Source organism: Aspergillus eucalypticola (genome assembly GCF_003184535.1).
Source record: "Aspergillus eucalypticola CBS 122712 chromosome Unknown BO83scaffold_9, whole genome shotgun sequence".
Taxonomy (NCBI): Eukaryota; Fungi; Ascomycota; class Eurotiomycetes; order Eurotiales; family Aspergillaceae; genus Aspergillus; species Aspergillus eucalypticola.
Window position 1 is genome coordinate 1,162,366 of NW_020290283.1, and position 19,557 is coordinate 1,181,922.

At 48.6% G+C, this 19,557-nt stretch overlaps 8 protein-coding genes and 2 non-coding genes across 10 annotated transcripts; 4 read left to right on the plus strand and 6 right to left on the minus strand.

Moving 5' to 3' along the window:
* Nucleotides 1-600: 600 nt before the first annotated feature.
* Nucleotides 601-2,153, minus strand: BO83DRAFT_426216 (GTP cyclohydrolase II; the record flags this gene model as incomplete). The annotated part of the gene is made up of 5 exons (XM_025535268.1): nucleotides 601-636; nucleotides 693-829; nucleotides 881-1,025; nucleotides 1,084-2,040; nucleotides 2,094-2,153. 5 exons carry the CDS (start codon nucleotides 2,151-2,153, stop codon nucleotides 601-603), a joined length of 1,335 nt encoding a protein of 444 aa, XP_025389496.1.
* Nucleotides 2,154-2,687: 534 nt separating this feature from the next.
* Nucleotides 2,688-4,251, minus strand: BO83DRAFT_359047 (URC4/urg3 family protein). The gene is made up of 4 exons (XM_025529340.1): nucleotides 4,021-4,251; nucleotides 3,644-3,971; nucleotides 3,411-3,587; nucleotides 2,688-3,358 (listed from the first exon to the last, which is right to left on the minus strand). Exons 1-4 carry the CDS (start codon nucleotides 4,174-4,176, stop codon nucleotides 2,736-2,738), a joined length of 1,284 nt encoding a protein of 427 aa, XP_025389497.1. The 5' UTR covers nucleotides 4,177-4,251; the 3' UTR covers nucleotides 2,688-2,735.
* Nucleotides 4,252-4,440: 189 nt separating this feature from the next.
* On the plus strand, nucleotides 4,441-5,197 carry BO83DRAFT_359048 (phosphoribosyl transferase; the record flags this gene model as incomplete). The annotated part of the gene is made up of 2 exons (XM_025529341.1): nucleotides 4,441-4,951; nucleotides 5,002-5,197. Exons 1-2 carry the CDS (start codon nucleotides 4,536-4,538, stop codon nucleotides 5,195-5,197), a joined length of 612 nt encoding a protein of 203 aa, XP_025389498.1. The 5' UTR covers nucleotides 4,441-4,535.
* A 334-nt stretch (nucleotides 5,198-5,531) lies between these two features.
* Nucleotides 5,532-6,741, minus strand: BO83DRAFT_359051 (uracil phosphoribosyltransferase). Its single transcript, XM_025529342.1, has 5 exons — nucleotides 6,378-6,741; nucleotides 6,155-6,302; nucleotides 5,994-6,094; nucleotides 5,719-5,923; nucleotides 5,532-5,667 (listed from the first exon to the last, which is right to left on the minus strand). Exons 1-5 carry the CDS (start codon nucleotides 6,544-6,546, stop codon nucleotides 5,610-5,612), a joined length of 681 nt encoding a protein of 226 aa, XP_025389499.1. The 5' UTR covers nucleotides 6,547-6,741; the 3' UTR covers nucleotides 5,532-5,609.
* A 995-nt stretch (nucleotides 6,742-7,736) lies between these two features.
* On the plus strand, nucleotides 7,737-10,062 carry BO83DRAFT_407567 (methylmalonate-semialdehyde dehydrogenase; the record flags this gene model as incomplete). The annotated part of the gene is made up of 7 exons (XM_025533975.1): nucleotides 7,737-7,856; nucleotides 7,926-8,111; nucleotides 8,167-8,337; nucleotides 8,389-8,553; nucleotides 8,604-9,402; nucleotides 9,459-9,662; nucleotides 9,709-10,062. 7 exons carry the CDS (start codon nucleotides 7,737-7,739, stop codon nucleotides 9,783-9,785), a joined length of 1,722 nt encoding a protein of 573 aa, XP_025389500.1. The 3' UTR covers nucleotides 9,786-10,062.
* A 1,277-nt stretch (nucleotides 10,063-11,339) lies between these two features.
* BO83DRAFT_359057 (short-chain dehydrogenases/reductase) lies at nucleotides 11,340-12,479 on the plus strand (the record flags this gene model as incomplete). Its single annotated transcript, XM_025529343.1, has 2 exons — nucleotides 11,340-11,713; nucleotides 11,827-12,479. Exons 1-2 carry the CDS (start codon nucleotides 11,362-11,364, stop codon nucleotides 12,477-12,479), a joined length of 1,005 nt encoding a protein of 334 aa, XP_025389501.1. The 5' UTR covers nucleotides 11,340-11,361.
* A 431-nt stretch (nucleotides 12,480-12,910) lies between these two features.
* BO83DRAFT_463796 (uncharacterized protein) lies at nucleotides 12,911-15,016 on the minus strand (the record flags this gene model as incomplete). The annotated part of the gene is made up of 3 exons (XM_025537367.1): nucleotides 12,911-13,917; nucleotides 13,996-14,764; nucleotides 14,975-15,016. 3 exons carry the CDS (start codon nucleotides 15,014-15,016, stop codon nucleotides 13,172-13,174), a joined length of 1,557 nt encoding a protein of 518 aa, XP_025389502.1. The 3' UTR covers nucleotides 12,911-13,171.
* Nucleotides 15,017-15,641: 625 nt separating this feature from the next.
* BO83DRAFT_436685 (Hsp70 family protein) lies at nucleotides 15,642-17,839 on the plus strand (the record flags this gene model as incomplete). Its single annotated transcript, XM_025535977.1, has 9 exons — nucleotides 15,642-15,776; nucleotides 15,844-16,397; nucleotides 16,467-16,511; nucleotides 16,568-16,634; nucleotides 16,691-16,910; nucleotides 16,997-17,102; nucleotides 17,174-17,277; nucleotides 17,335-17,512; nucleotides 17,792-17,839. Exons 1-9 carry the CDS (start codon nucleotides 15,716-15,718, stop codon nucleotides 17,837-17,839), a joined length of 1,383 nt encoding a protein of 460 aa, XP_025389503.1. The 5' UTR covers nucleotides 15,642-15,715.
* A 1,185-nt stretch (nucleotides 17,840-19,024) lies between these two features.
* On the minus strand, nucleotides 19,025-19,114 carry BO83DRAFT_t127. The gene has a single exon. It is a non-coding gene; the product is annotated as a tRNA-Asp (tRNA).
* An 86-nt stretch (nucleotides 19,115-19,200) lies between these two features.
* BO83DRAFT_t126 lies at nucleotides 19,201-19,272 on the minus strand. Its single transcript has one exon. It is a non-coding gene; the product is annotated as a tRNA-Ala (tRNA).
* Between the last annotated feature and the right edge of the window lie 285 nt (nucleotides 19,273-19,557).

The window sequence follows — 19,557 nt, forward strand, 5'->3', positions numbered from 1 at the left end:
TCGTCTTGTGGATGCTGCAGAGCAATCTGTAATACGTGTCTCGCATTGGGCTAGCACCCATTTTTGCTTGCGTGATATGCATGTCCAAATCCCGAGGAGTGGTGAGATCGGATATCGGCACGCCTAGGTCTCGGGAGGCTTGGACCCAACCTCGGTTGGAGGTCAGCGCAGACAATTATGCTAGCGCTAATGTAGTGTATAAGCTCAGTTAAGCACTGGCTTGGCTCTGGTTCGAGTTGCCCGCTGAGTCCATTCTGGTCATATTTATTTCTGACTGACTATGTCGAAGTCAATGGTATGTGCTGTTCCTTTGTAATTGAATAGATTCGGTTGCTTGGCACAACTCATTCGGTAGTGCTTCTTTTCCGGAGCTTTTTAACCAATCATAACTGCGCCATTTGCGTGATCGGTGCGACCTGCAGTAAGAAGCTACTCCATACTCACACCGATCATGCTTTCGATAACTGCTACATTTAGTCGACTACTCTAAACTAGTCCAGTCGTAATCTGCAACCATCCTTCTTGTTGTCCTGTTGAATTAACCTAGGGCATGGGAACCACGTGGCAAATCGCCGAAACTCAAAATTATCAATGGTACATCTACACTAAGCTGGTATATAGAAATATCAGTGCTACCTGACGTGTCAGCTCTGACGAACACCCATGAACTCTTGATGGATTTATTGACTCACCGTCACATCCTCCCAAGATTCCCACCCACGTCCCTTAACCTGCTTGAGGTCTTCTTCTGTGATCTCTTTTCCGGTCGAAAAGTACCCAGAATGGATCTTGGCATCGATCTCTACTCGTGAATCCTCCGGAATCATATCTAATCCAGTTAACCGCAACTCCCCCCATTAGCATATGCAGGCCAACTCACCATCCGGAATAGGAACCCGCTCATAAATCGGAATTCCCTGCTCGACAATCGCATCATGCTTCATATTCGACATGGACAGCATGCGATCAATCTTCGTAATGCCCAGCCAATGCAGGATATCCGGCATCAAAGCTTGGAAACGCATCTATAACACCATTAGCATCACCAGCAACATCTCCCTAAGGAAAAGGAAGAATACTCACATCCTTAGTCCCCGCAATATTCTCCGTCCTCTGAAAATACTTATCGGCAGTATCCCCACCCCTCTTCCTGGAATTATACACCAAATACTTCACCACCTCACCCAGCGCCCTCCCCTCCTTGCGAAAATAAATCACCACTCCACTCCCACCCCCCTGCGCCTCCTTAATCGCCTCCTCAATCCCAAACGTCAAATACGGCCGACACGTACAGATATCCGACTGAAACACATCCGACCCATTACACTCATCGTGAATCCGCAGCGCCAGCCGCATCTCCGGATCGGATACCCGCTCGGGCGGCCCAAAGATGTATACTGTCAGCCCGCCAATCGGCGGAAGAAACACCTTCATATCAGGTCTGGTGATCAATTCTGGATAACTTCCCCCAGTATGTTCGAACAACGCCCGGCGCAGATCCTTCTCCGATACGCCGAACCGATCAGCCACACCGGGGAGATACCACACGGGCTCCACAGCTACTTTGGTGACCTTCACATCCCCACCTTCGTTGAGAACGATGTTCCCATCGATAGGAACTCGACCGCGTGAAATTGCATCCGTGATCTCAGAGACACGCATCGTCGCCCTCGTCACAGCGATGGTCGGCCGTACGTCGACCCCCTCATCTAGATACTTCCCGTAGTGCTTGACGATATCATGACCGAACGGATCCATCGAGACGATCTTGCTCTTGTCGCCCCATGCATCTTGGTAGGGGAAATTGAATGTCGGCTGTGTGTTAAGAAAGTTCGGGCGGAAGTCGGGTTCCAAGTCCCCTGAGGCGATGGCGAGCGCGGTGTAGAATGAGTAGCTGCCGCCGTGGGCGCCGATCGCGTTGCGCTTGCTGAGGGTGTTTTTGCTGCGGGAGACGATGACGGGACCGCGGGTCTCTGGGGTTGAGGAGCCCCAGGTGAGGGGGATGGGGTTGGCGACGCTTTGGGAAGGGTACGTTGTTAGCTGTGGTGGTTAGTGAATTAATGGTGGTTTGGGAGGGGGAGGGGGGGACGTACGACGATGCGGTTGCTATAGGCGTCCGTTTTGAAGGGAGGTTCTTGTGTTGCTGTTGGCATGCTGGGTGGGTGGATGTGATATTGTAATGGATGATTAGGAAATGAAAAGGAGTTAGATGGGATAAAAGGTGTACGAGACGTGATGATGAGAGTTGTTACAGGGGAGTGGTAGGTTTATATGCTTGTAGTGACTTCTGTTCAGATTGCTCTTTAGGGTAGATGTTGTGCTGGAGTGGATGGGCGATAGGGTGCTTCCGCTTCCTGACTATCTGGTGACACAACTGGACAGAGCTATCAGCATCCTCATGATGGAGTAGCTCCGATAGTAGCTTAGATACGATCGATCTCTCGATGATAGACCCTGGGTGCGTCTGATAGCCAATCAGAGGGGCCGATAAGCAGTGGCTGCCGCTTATCTTGTCTAATCTTATCTCTTGTGCTATCTACATCTACCGCAACAGAATGGCTTGTATAGTTACTGGTTAGTAGTTAACGTTGTGCAGTGAGTTGGTTAGAATATTCCAGTAATTGTGTATAGTAGTAATATACGTAGGGAGAAGTTAGAGGAGATACATGGAGTACACCGGTTACAATACCATAAAATAAGAGAACAGTGTTCTTATCGCACTATCAAGGCTACGTCTAGAACAAAGTGCCATCTCCAGAGTTCAAAATCGGGCTCGACTTCGTCTCAGGCCTGTACTTCGCCGCCAACTCCCTGCCCGCCTTCCATGATCCCGCCTCCAGCATCTGGGGCAATGATAACTGCACAGCCCCAAACTTGCCGCTCTGCAGAATCCGTTCATGTAGCTTGTCAAGCAACGCAACAGTCATGGCCCGCCACTCTACAATCTCCCCATCTGCAACGGCAAAGCACGGAAGGCTTCCGCCTGAGGTCCGTAGTCCACGCTCCTGCGCCTCGGGCTTAAGCGTCAATACGCCCATGTCTATTAATAATCCTCCGTTACGGTACTCAGGGAGGCCAGTTCCCAGCTCTGCGTTCTGCCATTTCAGGGAGAGAAGTCGCTCAAAGGGAACCTTGAGGGAGTATGCAAGCCACTGCGTGAGCTTATGGAATGGTTGAATACTGTCTGTAGTGGAGGATGGTGATTGCTCTGCGAGCACGGCGAGTGGCCAGGCGTCGCCGATGGGGTAACCGTTCACTTTGGTGCGGTCGGATGGCCAGATGGGGATGAGTGCTTTCTGTAGGACATCCCAAAGAACCAAGTAATCGATGGAGCCTTTGCTCATAGCAAGGAGGTAGTCTGTGGTGTTTCGTTAGCCGCTATGTACTCTAAAGCGCCTATGTTAACTGACCTGCGATTTGCCCAGGACGGCCGGACGGCCCAAAAATCTCAGGGAGGTTTCTCAACGACTCGCCCAGTCGTTGAAGAATCTGGACCCGGGCAGAAGCTCCAAGAAGTGGGTTGCTGGAATCATCGACTTGAAAGCCGCGAAGTAGTGTGTCCACACTGAGGGTCCGCAGGGCCTCTCCTGTTGTCCATCGTGAGCAATGACATGTCTAGGCCAACAAGTTCGACAGCACGTACCATGTACCACATCCTTTCTCTCAGATTCCTTGTTGGCGAAGTCACCGTTCAAGAACATATACAGCGATGCGACCGCAATACCCTCGCTGCGGGTGAAGACGGCCCCGGTTTCCCTCTCCACGTAACGCCAAGTGTCTCCCGCACCGGCATCGAGAAGCACGGAGACGAAGAATAGATCCAACAGACTTCTGACTTTCTCTTTATCATCATATTCAGATGCATCCCATCGCTCGATCAGTTTCTGGATTCGAGGCACGCCGCCTACGTCGAAGTGCTGCCAGCGACCGTGGGGAGGGATTTGGTCGTAGCGGTCCGGGCCGAAGTCGCGCTGAGTAGATGGTTAGGGATGGTTTTTGGAAGTATAAGAGGCTATTTACCTGGATTATGCCTGCAACGTAGTCTACGGTCGCATCGAGACGCTCAGGGTGGTAGTCGTAGTGGTGCAGCTTTCCTTGTTCAGCGAGGCGGAAGACGATATTCGCTCTCTCGCGTACGGCTTCCAGACGAAGCAAGTGTCTGGTATTGGAATCCATCGTGTTTCTTGCAAGTTTCGAGTGTACCCTGAGTACTTCTCTCCTTGATACGAAGAGAAGATAGATGTGTTGTTTACAAAGAATTTTACACTGGATGAGGGGATGAGCACAACAAAGCGGGGAAGGCGCTTATCGCCTCGGCTGATACGGTATCTTATCTGATACCAGCGACGATAACCGCCTTGTGAAGATGGGCGGAACAACTATGAGATCGGAGGATGCCACAGTGATCATATCATTCTATATCTTAACAAAGTCAACATATTTATAGCAGGACATAATCACTACATTGCTCATTGAGCACACATTCTCATTCATTTCTCTTCTCGTCACATCAATACCAACCCGCTGTATCCATCATGACAGTCACACTACCCGCCAATGTTGATCAACCTCAAAATGGTACTTTCACATCCCTTCTCTCACAACTCAGGGATCGATCCCTCAAGCCCTCTAAAGTACGCAGCCTAGTGCGCGACATGACAGCAGCCATGATAAAGAGCCTGCACATCGACGCACCCAAAGATGAAACAATAGCTATCATCGTGGTGCTACGCTCTGGTCTCGCTATGTTCGATGGTTTCGTGGACAACATCCCTGAAGATGTGTCGACAACCGTCTACCACATGGGCATATTCAGGGACCAGGCGTCGTTGCAGCCGGTTGAGTACTACAATAAGCTACCCGTGAAGCCGGCGCACATCAAGCAGGCTTATATCCTGGATCCGTTGATTGCCACGGGTGGTACAGCCGCTGCCGTTATCAGTATCTTAAAGTGAGTTACAAGATTATTGTAATGTTCTGATTAGCCACTGATTATACCAGGGATTGGGGAATTGAGAAGATTACATTTCTCTCTATGATGTCTACACCGGTTGGTCTGAGACATGCAGCTGCCGTGTGGCCCGAGGGTAGCCGATTTGTGGTGGGTGCAATTGATCCTGACGTGGATGCGAAGGGGTATGTTCAGCCTGGGGTTGGGGATATTGGGGATAGGCTCTATGGAACAGCATTTGATTAAAACATATACGTAATAGAATTGTACAAGAACGTGAAGACTTACTTTTGCACCTCCGATCTTGCCAAATGAAATACATTCTGCACCCTTTTCTCGCCCTTTCATCCCTTATATCAATTAAACATATCGAATCAGAATCAGACGTTTGGCGTTGCAGACAGTTCTAGACATCTGGAGGTCCTGACACATATTCTATGTCAACTGCTCAAGATTAAGAACAGGTCTAGAAAAGCTAGCCGGCTAAACAGCACTATACGTCCAGACACGGCTGAAAATTACAATCTTATCAATAAAGTAGCCAATCCCTTATATAAAGCGAAAGAATATTTACAAATCCCCGGGATTCTAAGAATCAACCCGTCACCTGTACACCTCAATAGACAGCCTAAACCCTATAGCGAACCCAAATCTACCCTTAATGAGTCGTTCCATAGTACCTATCACCGAAATCTCCCAAGCCAGGACTGATGTAGCTGAAGATTAGTGAGCAACGGATCTACTTCAAGTCAAATAAGCACACTTACTTCTGAGCAGTCAACTCCGCATCCACCGCCGCAGCAACAACCTTCAGACCCGGAAATCTGCCAGAGACAACATCCAGTCCCTTCTGCGACGACACCACATTAACAAGAACAATAGATTCCTCAGGAACACCATTGCTCGTCAAGTTCTCAACAGCTTTGATCACAGATCCGCCGGTCGCGAGCATGGGTTCCAGGAGCAGGACGACTAGATCATTGTTAGTGTGTTCTCCTTTCCTGCAAACCAACAATCCATCACAAGAGAAGATAAAACCTACTATCATCCGTAATCCCCGCCGGCAACTTCGAGTAATAAATTTTGGCGATGCTAGTCTCCTCATCGCGCTGGATGAGCAGCTTACCGAAACTAAGAGGTCCACTGCCGCATCCTTATTTAGCGCACTTGAATACTCTTCAGATACAGAAAGGAAACACTCACGTCCAAGTATCCCGCAGCGCCTGTTCCATACAGGCACCGGCGCGGAGAATACTGACACCGCAAACACCCTTCGTGAACCGGATTCCGGTGTAGGGTTTGTTGATCGGGGTAGTAACAGTGTATTCTTCTGCGGGGACGTGACCCAATGCTATACATTTACTTAGGCTGTCGTTCCAATGATTTTAATGGTTTAAGAGGCCATTGGATATAGAGTTATACTTACCGGCCGTAATCAATCGGCGCACAACCTTCTCCACAGCAGCGGAAAAGTCCCGATCATTGGTATTCACGTCCCGGATGATGGTCATCAAGTTAAGTAGAGACCTGTCCTGTTCCAGGACCGTGATGCGGTCCATTTGGGTAGTCCAGGCTGCTGCGCTAGAGGATTCCATGGCGTGGATTTAAGTTTGGACTATTTTTTTTTCGATTGGCCGGAAGTGGGCGGAGTGATTGTTGAGGTGTTGTGATGAATTGATGTTCGAAATGGATGATTTGAGCCACTCTGTGGATAGGACTGACTATATGGTATAGGTTGGACGACTTTGGGCTTAGTCTCGACCGGCGCTGATTTAGTCGCGTGCTTTAGGCCTATCGTGTGAAAAGAAAGGCGGAGTGAAAATTCGGAGGGTAAAAAGCGCGGGGTTTTGCGGTGCGAAATGACGATAAGATAAGCGGGGTGAGGATCTAATCTAATCTTATCTGGTTTGGGTGTTGGACCTGGGAGGAGTCCTCCGAAATGTTTGTATCGGTCGCTGTTGTCCAGAAAAAATGATCGAGTGCTGAGTCGAATCTTCTATGACATTACAAGCACTCAACAGGGTACCTGAGAGCGTGCAGTCGTAATGGCCACCATATGACTCACCCTACGCTCCGACTCCTTGAAATTGGAACTTAACATATTTCTGTTGGTAATGAAGATAGTAGGGTCGGAAGAGTATGAAGAGTAGAAGACGCCGGCTATGTGGTAGCACGAAGCTCCATTCAGGAAGAAAATCGCTGAGAATACCGATCTCATATATTGCCCGATGTTCTTGGCGTGATCGCAGAGTATCGAATGAGGAGCTGTCTACGCAGGTAATCAATATGCAGCTTTTCGGCAACTTGTAGCGGCTCTCTACTTCTACCCCTCACTTGAATAATCCGAGATGCCATTTTCGATTGAACTGATGTCCCTGTTGAGAGGATGATGCACTAAAAAGGCGAGAAATCTTCTTAACCGGTATTCCGAGGTAATACCATTCTTGGATTGTGATAAATGGTGGTTCTGCTTAAATGCATAGATTGAATGGTAAAGAAGTTTTCGTGCTCATGACAGGCATACATCTGAGGCTGAGAGCCTCATAGACCCATTTCGTATATAGAACGACAAGATACGCAACTATACCCAACAGAGCATCGCCTGTGCGCTTATCAAGGCGATTTACGTAGCAGCTCGCTTATCAGTAAACACGCGCACAGACCAAGCAGCAACCCCAAGTCTGATAAGACAGCCAGTATCTACCAGATCGCCAGATAATCATCGCCACCATAATCCGATAATCTGTATCTCCCGATTGGATTCACAAAATCGCCATACGATATCATGCCCCGAGCATCAAGCGCCTCATCGGGTCACTCTAGGTTCACACCTTTCCCCGCAGCCTCCCCTGCTTCTAGCAATGGTACCACGGTGTCGGGGCGCGTGCGCCGGCGGATCTCAGATGTAGGTTGTTCCAGTTCAATACACCGATAAGAGTGGAATAACCCATGCTGATGAGATTGTGGAGACAAGACCCGTCGTGATGGGTTAAGTTCCCGATCCAGTCGTGCTGAAACCGTACCGCTTGAAGAAAGTGATGCATCCGACCGGGAGGAACCATTGCCGCAATCGCAGTCTGGGCCGACAATCACGCATCTGTTTATTGATAATGAATCAGTGATGTCTAGGTCGCAGAACTGGACGACTGTTTTGGATCCGGTATTTGACTTGATCAATTTTAGATCATCGTTACTAGTGCTAACGTGATGGACAGGTCTCACAACGTCTACTCTGCAGGGTCCCGGGGAGCACTCTTCAGGAAGTACAGCGGGCTGTTGGGGCTGCTGAAGATGCCCAGCCTGGATGGGCTGCTTTGGGGTTCCAAGTTAGGCGTGAACATCTGTTGAGACTGGTGGATGTACTAAGACAGATGTCTCCTGAAATTGTGAGCAGCCGCAACAGCTGGCTGGCAAAGGAGTTGAACTAACAATCATAGGTGACATGTTTATCTCGAGAGGTTGGAAAGACCCTAGCCGATGCAGACGCAGAAGTCTTCCGCGGTCTGGACTGCATACATGCTGCATGCTCGATTGGGCCTGAAATGGCCGGCATGTTCTTAGGAGGTGATGCAACGTTGCTACAAACGTTCTACGAGCCAGTTGTAGGTTAGTACTAACAAGATACGGACAAGCTACTGACAGATTTCCACAGGGCGTCTGTGTGTCAATCACCCCATTCAGCTTCCCCTTCATGATTCCCTTGTGGTCGCTTCCGTACGCGCTCATCACCGGCAATACAGTTATCCTGAAACCCTCTGAGAAAACACCTACTACGTCTTCGTTGCTAGCACAGGCATTCGTAAAGACTGGCTTCCCACCTGGTGTCTTCAATGTGCTTCACGGCGGTCCATCTACTGTTCAGATGCTTGTGACTCAACCTACAGTCCAAGCGGTGAGTTTCGTTGGGTCCGAGTCCACTGCTAGGCAGGTCCATGACTTGGCAAGGGCTGCAGGGAAGCGAATACAAGCAGAGTGTGGTGGCAAGAACCATGGGGTTGTCCTAGGAGATGCCAATATGTCCTCAACGCTGTTTGCGATTGCTGGAAGTGCCTTTGGAGCTGCGGGTCAGCGATGCATGGCCTTAAGCGTAGCAGTGTTTGTTGGTGCGACGAGAGACTGGGTTCCTAGGCTGGTCGAACTGGCACAGTCGATGGTGGTAGGATGTGGAGGGGATCAGGAGTCTAAGATCGGGCCCTTGATCGACAAAACAGCCAAAGAAAAAGTTAGTGAGATGATCCAGCGAGCAGTTGAGGAGAGAGCAACGGTTCTTCTGGACGGTCGGGATATTGAGGTCCCCGGCTATCCGGATGGTAACTTCATGGGCCCAACCATACTCGGGGACGTGCAAACGTACATGGAATGCTATCAAGCGGAAATATTTGGACCGGTACTCATCTGCATGGAGGTGGATACTCTCGAGGAAGCGATCGATCTGATTAATCAAAATAAGTGTCAGTCTCCGGTCAATTCCGTGTCTGGAGAGCATGGATTGCTGATCCGATCATAGATGGTAACGGATGCTCCATATTTACCACCAGTGGAAAACATGCAAATACGTTTCAACGCTGTGTCAATGTCGGACAAATTGGTGTCAACATCCCGTTGATCGGTATGGCTGTCCCCATTCCCGTGGCGCAACCAACCCCTGACAATACAACAGCGCCATATGGAACCGCGGTCCGAACGAGCAACAAAGATTCTTTTCTGGGTGGTGAGTATCCAGGCATTGCTGATGAGAGAAACTCTAACCTGTCCAGACCGGCATTCCCCTGGAAAGACATATTGGCCATTCTTCACAACAACAAAGACGGTGTCATCGCGATGGGATCAATGAGCGCTGAGGAGTGTCCTCGGTATGCGGCAGATGAAGAGTGTTGGTCGCAAAGATCGGGTATGAGTCGCTTTCCACCTTGAGGTCGAATGCAATGCGAGATGTAACACATTTGCATCCTGCTCGTCACTGAACTGATCGAGGTCTGATTGGATGCATCACGGTCGTGCTAGAGTATAAGCATCGATGAGCCGAGGCGCGGACTATACTACTTGTCGAGGTGTGTGCTGGATGACATGCCGACCGATGGACGATAAACACCAGATCCGATCGATAAGTAGGTAGATTCAACACTGCTGGGAAATGAGCCCTGAGGAATAGTACTTCACTGTACTTGGGAGTTGAAGACACACTTTTGACCCTCTCCAAGATTTCACCGTACTAGAATGAGAATGAGTCACGTAATTTCCTCCACGTAATCGAAAATATACACTTACATAAAGTGCGTTATACAATATCACATACGGGCGACCTTCGCTACATCAAACTCATCCAGCTCGTGGTTAATGAGGCTTGGGGTGACTGCTCAGGGTCACAAAACACCAATTTAGTATGGGAGGCGTTACGTGCTCGTCTCTACATCTGGCTGCTAGACCTGTCGACGAACTTTCCGACCTGGAAAACAGGCCGTGTCGACATCCGGACGACGCGCGATGACTGCTCACGAAGGACCATGATAGCCTTGCGGCAACACGAGTAGATGGGCTAGGCTGGGTCCGAACCGACCCAATTACAACCCCTTTTGGATTAAGTTGGATGCCAAATGCTCCAGCCGATGAAAACTCTAAAGATCAGCAGTACTGGTACGCATAGTCGGTAAACTGTAAGACGCCTCCACGGCTAATTGGAAAAGTCATTGCTTCCACCAGTTCAGCAGATAGCTCCCTCGTGATCTATGCCTATAGCTCCCACGAGCTCATGGGCGATTGCCGACCTTGCTCCACTATGGAGTACCCCCTGACAGAACCTAACCACGATCCAGAAGTCGAAATGCCTGGTCCCGGTACATCCGCTGCGGATGGGATGTGGATCCGGCCTGAAGATCGCTAGACCGTACCAACTGCACGGAGAATATTACGGCCGCTAGTTCTCACTTGCTGCATTTGGTGTCAGTTGTCATTATCGGGAGTCGTTTGTTTTGGTCCGTGAATTATTTCGACATTGGTTGGAATCCGTTTGCCCTGGTCCCGTCACCCGCAAATAGCTTCAATCCTTGTCTGCTCGAACGTGAGACCCCGTTCCCGTCCCCTAGAGTTCAATGGCGTCTTCAGGATGATAAGTCAAGCAGGTGTTCTCTTCCACCCGATTTTCCCCGGATCGCAGCCACAATAACGAAGTAAGCATCTAGCTAATTGATTAACCCTTTTGCTTGACGTCAGCGTAAGCAGGCCCAATAAGGAAGGGTACCCGACCCGAGTGAGTCAGGTGCGCGTCATGCGTCAGCACAACTCCCAAAACAACGACATCTCATTATCAGCACCAAGCGGCCAGGCAGTTATAAAGCGTAGTGGGAAGAAGTATCTCCCCTCGTTCCCAGTTGTTGACTATAGTATCATACTATTCTTCTCAACCATTCATCATGCCCACTCTCAGCCAGGTTCGTCAGTCCAACACGGCCCTGGGCGCTCAACGCCAAAAGATGGTCGCCGTCTTCGTTGGAGGCACCAGTGGCATAGGAGAGGCGACAGCTAAGCAGATGGCGCTCGCTGTGAAACAACCAACCATCCACTTGGTTGGCCGGAATCCCGCATCCGGTTCCAGAGTCATAGAGGAGCTCCGGGCTTCCAATCCAAACGGATCATTTCACTTCATTCAATCGGATGTCTCACTTCTGCGCAGTGTTGACAAAGCCTGTGCGGAAATCACCGACAAGGAAAAGCAAATTGATCTCCTCTTCATGTCTACCGGCCACCTCTCTCTTTCAAAAAACGGTAAGTAGCAGAAACAACCTTATCCTGGTCAGTCGGGACGGCTACAAACGCTACCCTGTCAACCCCAACACCCCTATACCCTACTAGTGCTGACAGCGGGGACCCATACACAGAAACCGATGAAGGACTAGACGACAACCATGCCCTTCGTTACTACTCCCGGATGCGCTTCGTGCAGAACCTGATGCCTCTGCTCAGTGCCTCCCCCGGTCCAGCCAGGGTCGTATCCATCCTAGCAGGCGGCCAAGAAGGCACCATCGAAGAAGACAATTTCGACCTGAAGAAGTCATGGAGCTTTTCGAAATCGAACACATACGCCGCCACATTAAACTCCTTAGCAATAGAGCATCTAGCCTCCGCCCATCCGACCGTAAGCTTTCTACACGTCTTTCCGGGAATTGTACGGACTCCTTTGATGAACGCCTCCTTTGGGAACTTTGGCGGGGCTATCATAAGCTTTCTTTCTCGTCCAATTTCCATCACGCCGGAGGAGAGTGGCGAGCGTAATCTGTTTCTCTCGACGTCGGCAGCTTATCCTCCCGCCACGCCCAAAGATCCATCACATCTGGGGGTTCCCTTAGTCAAGGGGGTGGACACAGCATCTGCATCAACTGGTAAAATTGGAGGGGGCTCCTATATTCTCAAATACGATGGGAGCAATGCAACTCGCGAGAAACTGATGGCTGATTATCGAGCCCGGAGTTTCCCTGGTAAGGTTTGGGATCATACACTGGAGACATTCAAGCGGGTGGTACGGTCGGACTGATGATGACGGTTTTCGTGCGGATGTTTTTCTTTTCTTCTTCTCTTTTTTCTTTCTCCCTCTGCTTTCCCTAATGTTGCATCGTCATGGACGGTATTCAACTTTACATAACCGAGTTTGCCGTCGGATAGGCCAACTCCCATGTTCGTAATCTCATCTATCCAAAATTGAAGTTCGTACTTTGTCTCTAAGCTACGTTCAGGACTCTGACCCGATGATGGAAAGAGTAGCAGAGGATCACACGGTCGGGTATGGCTTTCCGAACGGGAAACATATGAGTCGACGAGATGAAAGATGAAAGGAAAAACAAATCATAGCAAAACGCAGCCGAACTATAAATACATGATTGATGCTTGAACAATTAAACAAGGGTATACGAAGGAAAATTGTAAAAAGGCCACTAAAGAGAGGGGAACGAGCGCTCTTGGATGATCTCAGAAGAAGCACTCTCTTTCCACTCCTAACTAGACCGACCGATGTAATTGTCGTACATTTAGTGAACTTAGAAAGTAAAGTTAGGTAACATGTTGTAATATATGCGTAGTATGGCAATTTTCAGACGACAATATTCCAGTGATAAGCAGAGGAAAAAAGGGGGGGGAAGAAACAGGGAGAACCGAAGGAACAAAATGAAGAGAAGAAAAACAGAAAAGGTAAGGTAAAATATCCAATCTAGATAGAGTTTTGTCCTTGGTTCAATCGTCCACTTTGGAGTTTGAATCGCTGTTTTCATCATCATCATCATCATCATCATCACCATCAATGTCGCCTTTACATCCGCCCTGACAGACAAAGCGACCACCGCATGAGCAGGCCTGAGGTCCGTCTTTGGAGTAAACAATATCGGCGAAAGAGATCGCTGAATCAAGAATGGTGTCGCCCTCCTCAACCTGGGGGATCTCTTTGTCCAGTTGCTTTCGTAATTCTTCTTCCCCGTCGTCCCTATGGTCGTATTCGAAATGTTCTCGGCGTTGCTGCAACGTATCCATAACGTCCGAAGTTATCAAGTGGCGACTTGAGACAAGAGGAAAGTGCAGTAGTATTGGAATAGGCCATTCGTCAGGTTGGATTTCATCGGAACACCCTCGTTTCCGGACTCTCGTTTTGCGATGCAAGAAGGGCCCACACCGCCTGACATCAAGTTCGAACTCAAATTCGGTTTCAATTGTTCCCAGATAAATAGATATGTCAATTGCGGACCGATAAATGTCGACAAGCCCTTCGTATCGGTTTGTAACTTGATTCGAGTCGGTCATTTTCTTCAATACTACCTGCAAGGCTTGGCACTCCTTGAGCATGCTGGTCGCAAGTCGATTTGCGAGCAGCTCCTGGGCCTTGCCGGTTTGATGTGCAACCCTGTAGTCCCTCGTATGTTCGGGGTGGACCTGATTTAGGAGCTGGGTTGTCGTTCTCCGCCAGTCAGATGCTCTGATCGGGTCAACTGCGGTATGGACAAGAAATTTAGTCTACCAGATACTTGTACACCCCCCAGGACAAGCTAAATGATTTGCAGACATACCTTTGATTAGCCTCTTCCAAAGTCCCCACAATTCCTTCCCAAAGGCTGGTGGATCCATGCTTGACTGGCTATCTGTGCCCTCCTGACTGCCCTCAACGTAGACAAATGGATTACTGATAACATCTTCAAAGAGGTGCTTCATTAACACCGTACCTGGAAGAAAATACCAGAAGTTATTATAGCCAAGTTCGTCAAGTCTCGCCTCAATCGACTTCCAATCTTTGTCCAAGCAAAAGTTCCCAAGGCTGTCCAGAATTAACTGTAAATCGCCGGCAGACAACCTATCCCTGAGCTTTGCTCTCCTGTAGCAGTATTTATTCACCCACGTTGAGACACGCCGGCTGAAGTCGTGGAACAGGTTCTTTGTACAGCCTTCATTCCATTCACCCCTATAGCTCAAAGACCTCGGGCGTGTCCAAACAATGGATTTACCTGGGCGTCTTTCTTCTGGTAACTCTGGTAACCCGTGTTCATCAACAGGCACCTCATGCTGTTGAACCTCTGTAGATTCTTCAACATTTGCTGACACTGTAGGTTCAGAAGCTGAGCTAGCGTCGATTTTGGCTTTCATTGATGTCTGGATTTCTGGTGACACTGGAGGTTCCGAAGCAGAGCTGGTGTTAACCTTATCCTCTGTCGATCTTTGAACCTCAGGTGGTGTCTTAGGCTCAAAAGCCGACTTGGATTCGGTACTTTGATGGACCCTGGGCTTCCTCCCCTTCAATTCGGTCGCTTCTTGTTTCTCTAAAAACCTAGGAGAGCGCCTTTTCTATACAGTCCACAAAATTCATTAGCATTTTTCGGAAGCTCCACATCCTTCATGGAACCAAGCTTCGTTCATGTGGTCCCGCAAGGTCTGACGGCATTAGAGCCCCGCAACACAAGGCCCACTGTGGGATAGCCAGTGTCCACAACGTGCAGAAGAGCCTGGACGGTTGGAGGAGAATGAGTGAAGAATGCATTAACGCTCGTTTCTTACCTGTGAAGATTCGCTAGTGTTCTTTGCCTTTCTTTTTCCCATCTTGAAGCCCACTGTAGTTTTGCTCACTAGACGGTGTTGCCTGTCTATCCAAATGGCAGTTTTGATACTAATCACGGGGAAAACACTGTGTGACAAGATTAAGATTCTCTCAGAGTTTATATACGATGGTTATAAGTCAGATTCTTTGAGCATCGGCTGGCCTTTTTAAGACTTCTATAATGCGGTTCCTGAATAGTCATAAGACAGGCGGTATTGCCCAAAGCATGAGGCAATAAATAATGGAAACTACCAATACAAAAGGACGAAAGAAGAAAAGGCCAGGGACAAGGGTCTCGCCTTTGAACTTTGGAATCGCGGGAAGCGTTAAAAGCCATCGTCAAGGGGAATGGTGGCAACCGTATCCACCCAGCCTTTTCTCTCAATTTGTCAGGTGATAGAATCACAGAGGTCCAGGCCCGTCATCTGGGCGCATGCCACTTGCTTGGGCAAATTTACACTTACTCTTCTGTCTCACTCATGAAGGGCGTCAGCTGGATCTAGATCTCCTCAGATTTGGACAAGCAATATAACTTACGTCCAATTTACCTAGTTCGTGGCTGCCTATGTCCATCTCAAGAACCACTTTCAATACTTTTCCCTTGTCTAAATTGCGCTTTTTTTTTGTTTCCTATCTACCCTATATCTTTGTGTCCAAACCAACATAATCTTAGCCGAACTGGTCTCCCGAATAACGCCATAATGACCATGGAACGTACTCGGAAGATCGCTGTGTCCGTGGATTGCGGAACTACTCATACGAGTAAGACTTTTGGAACCCCAAGCTGGTCGAGCAAGGCTCGGGCATAGACATTGATCAGTCGGAGCAGGTGTTGCATGGATTCATCCCGACTCTACGAATGTGAAGTTTATCGACACTTGGCCCGGAACGCAGACTCGTTCGACGCGTGTCCCGACCCGCATCGCCTACAGTTTCAGGAAGCGAACCCTCCAAAACGCGGCATGGGGATACATGATTACCGAAGATCATGTAACTTCTTCCTGGGTTAAGCTACTCTTAGAACCTGAAGTAACGGAAAAGATCATCGCCGATGACAACAAGCAATGGAAAGATTCCGTGGGAATTTTCCACCGGCCTGGAGGCAGGGACCCTACCAGTATCATTGAGGACTTCCTGGACCGCCTCAGGAAATATTCGGAAACTCACATTAAGAGAAAATGCAATGACAAAGACCTTGGGATATTGCCATTTGCATACATTTTGACTGTACCGGCGACATGGTCGGAAGTAGCTATAAGCTCCATGAAGAAAGCCGCCCGGGCAGCAGGTTTTCGCGGAATTGCTGGAGACGACCCTCTCGTCCTCTCTGAGCCAGAAGCAGCACTAACAACAATGTTATGTGATCCATTGATTCCCATTCAGGTGTGTCTCTTACGCTGCTGTTTTGTTTCCACATCTTGAAGGTATTGTGAATGTTGACTTTAGTATTAGGCGGGAGATGGAGTCGTTGTCTGTGACTGTGGAGGTGGAACGCTTGTAAGGATATATCCAGCTCTCTATCACCCTTTGAGGGTCTGGCTTACCACATACAGGATATTGGCACCTACTTCATCCACCAGAAAGAGATCGGGGACTACAGAACTGTAAGCAACTACACAGGTAAGTCTCCCCCGTCAGGATCGCCACATTTACGAACGCACCCTGAAGTCGAGTAGATCCTTCGGGGGGTAGCACTATGATAGACCGGGAATTTTACGCTGTCGCGTTTGGAAAGTTGAAGTCGAAGAAGTTGAGGCGCTCGGTCTTTTCCCCAACTGGTCGTTTAATGAGCGATTTTGAGTCAGCCAAACGTGACTTCGAAGGCACCATCGGTCAAGATATTGACGATATACAGTATCCTATATCGACAGGTTTTCGCAAGTTCGACTTCACAAAGTCTGCTGCTTCCCCCCTCCCCCTTCCCCGCCTACCTCTCCTCTGTCGGCTTTTTGTGGGGAATAAATCTAATCGAATAGCAACAGTGTCGATATGCTTGATCTTCAGTATCCTCTCATAGTGACAATCTGCGATGTTCTGACAGCGCAGATTAATCGAGCACGTGACTTGATTGGACGCCCAGTAATCAAGGTATGGAGTACTGATTATCTCACTGACATATTTTCACACATTTATCGATTCAGGCACTGACAAACACACAGCACGTTTACGTATCCGGCGCGGCGGCATACTCCGTCTATCTTTATAACGCCATTCAGAGGCTTTTCGCGAACTCGCAGATAACGGTCTACCGACACCAAACGCCGTAAGACTGCCCTTACCTTCTTACTTGACATTGTCTAACAATGGATCCATGAGTTAGAGAGACTGCTGTAGCTGAAGGCGCTGCCCGCTGGGCGCACAGGAACCTTCTTTCAGTTGAAGAGCTCGACCGTCATTACGGTGTTGAGTCCTCTGGCCCTCCAGTTGGTGCCATGGACATCGATAACCAAGAACCTCGAGCGCCTCAGGGGCCTCCCGTCTCTTGGGTTTTCAAAGTAGTGAGTTCATTGAAAGTACCCAGCTATGCAAACATGCTCTGATAGTGAAGTTTCTCTCCTCAAGGGGGACCGGTGCTCAATTGGCGAATTGCGAACCGCCACATTTACCTGCCGGGTGTTTCAAGATTTCCCTTTCGCAGTTATCAACATGTACGATGCAGTACCGAGGCCTGTGGGCGGACAAAAAAATGCGATATACGGTTCGAAGAACTTTCATTTTCTCATCTTTGTGACCCATTCTTTGTGACCTGTATGAAATAAACCCTGATCGAAAACCAGATGTCCGGAATATTGGCCATGTATTCTGCAACTTCGTTGACGCATTAAGTTCGGGAGGTACAAGAAGTGGAGACACCATTGATGTGAAGCTCCGCCTTACTCTTGAAAGAAGTAAGATCCACGTCAGGGCAACTTCCTCCCATGGCCACGACTTTGGGAAGGTAGAAATCGATCGTTTCTAGGGCCTGATCGCAAAGACCCTCTGTGATCGCTTTGCTGCATGGGGTGGCACGAGGAAAGTTTCTTGGAAGTGAACATTTTCGGAGCGAGGTCAACTGACATGGCAACTTTCATCCGCTATGTCTCTTTTATCTTTTGAAGCTGTTGTTGTTATTTGTTGATTCCATTATTCCCACATTTCTGCTGTGTTTTTGCTTTTGAAAGAGAAAGTTTGTGACTTGCATCTCCTTTGTGTCAAGTCTCGGGGATTTCATCTATTTCGGGCCTTCTTTTACACACACAAGCTCTCTCTCTCTCTCTCTCTCTCTCTCTCTCTCTCTCTCTCTCTCTCTGTCGTATTTCTCATGAGTGCGCTATTCACATTGACACTGGTAATTCTATTGAAGTTTCAAATTCATGGGAACCTGTACTGTAGTTGTTGTATAGAATAAGCATGGTCTAGCTGCAAATAATTTGTATTCAGTTCACAGGGGCTTTCGAGCATTCACTGCTCGTTTGGGTCTGTTTGACGCCAGAGTATGTGATCGTATAGAATGATGCTCAACGGACGAGTCAACACCAAGGTGGCATTAGTACATATTAAGTTCCCGCTCGGTCGGCCACCCACGGTGTGCTATACAGGAAGCACCTTTGTCTTATAACGATATTTTTGCTACTGGAACGGGCGTTGATCCCATAAATAGATCAAAATTCAGGTATGACAGACAACCTGATCAACTAAGTTTTCTATTAGATAATTCTGATCGCTCTTTGTACTATGATAGTAGCGGAGAAAGTTGTACGCTATTTGTCTCATATTGAAGGGGTCTCGGTAATGCACAGAGCACAGAAATAGAAGGAATAAAAAAAAGTAAAAATATAATACTCTTCCTGAACGGTGCAATTTCTGGATGATTGAGTTATTGTTCGCAATGGAAGAGTTTCGGCAGGTCATTATTGATGAAGCCAGACCACACAGAGAGACCAGGCCAGTGACACATAATCCAGGAGCTCGTTGACAGCAAGACTTGTATTGTACCAGAAGAAGATGAAAGAAAAGCAGTAACAAAAAATCTCCCCGACTGGGAGTCGAACCCAGGTCTCCCGCGCTTGTTCCCAGGCGAGATTGACAAGCGGAAATCATGACCGTTAGACCATCGAGGACTTAAGTGTATGATTGTTCTGTTATTTACGTACTTATCTGAGCGGATAAAAGCTCAATGCTCTTGAAAAAACCGGAAAGCAAAAAGTGGACTCGCCGGGAATCGAACCCGGGACCTCTCCAATGCGAATGGAGCGTCATACCCCTAAACCACAAGCCCATCTTATTGGTAGAGTACGATGAGTCTTGTTACATAAAGGTTAAACGTTTGCTCTCGTTTCAAATACGTCTGCATCAGAACCCAGTCCGGGTTATCTGATGGGAAAAACCGAATACAACGCTTTTTATGGGAATCAACGCGTCATCATTTTAGAAGTGTCTTACTTCCGTCCGTGCAATGCCGCTATTCCAGCACTTGCTGTGCCTCGGGATGCGGAGAAAGAAGCGGGGAAATGCAAATGTAACCTATCAACTTCTCCAGACTGGGAGCACATCCACGCTCATC

Bases quoted from the DNA above. Each gene is read 5' to 3' on its own strand.
- BO83DRAFT_359047 (XM_025529340.1), bottom strand. From the start codon at position 4,176: ATGGATTCCAATACCAGACACTTGCTTCGTCTGGAAGCCGTACGCGAG. The intron at 3,588-3,643 runs GTACGTGCTGTC...GATGGACAACAG, and splicing joins GAGAAAGGATGTGGTACATG to GAGAGGCCCTGCGGACCCTC. The intron at 3,359-3,410 runs GTCAGTTAACAT...GAAACACCACAG, and splicing joins CCGTCCTGGGCAAATCGCAG to ACTACCTCCTTGCTATGAGC.
- BO83DRAFT_359051 (XM_025529342.1), bottom strand. From the start codon at position 6,546: ATGGAATCCTCTAGCGCAGCAGCCTGGACTACCCAAATGGACCGCATC. The intron at 6,303-6,377 runs GTAAGTATAACT...GTAAATGTATAG, and splicing joins GCGCCGATTGATTACGGCCG to CATTGGGTCACGTCCCCGCA. The intron at 5,924-5,993 runs GTAGGTTTTATC...ACAATGATCTAG, and splicing joins GGCGGGGATTACGGATGATA to TCGTCCTGCTCCTGGAACCC.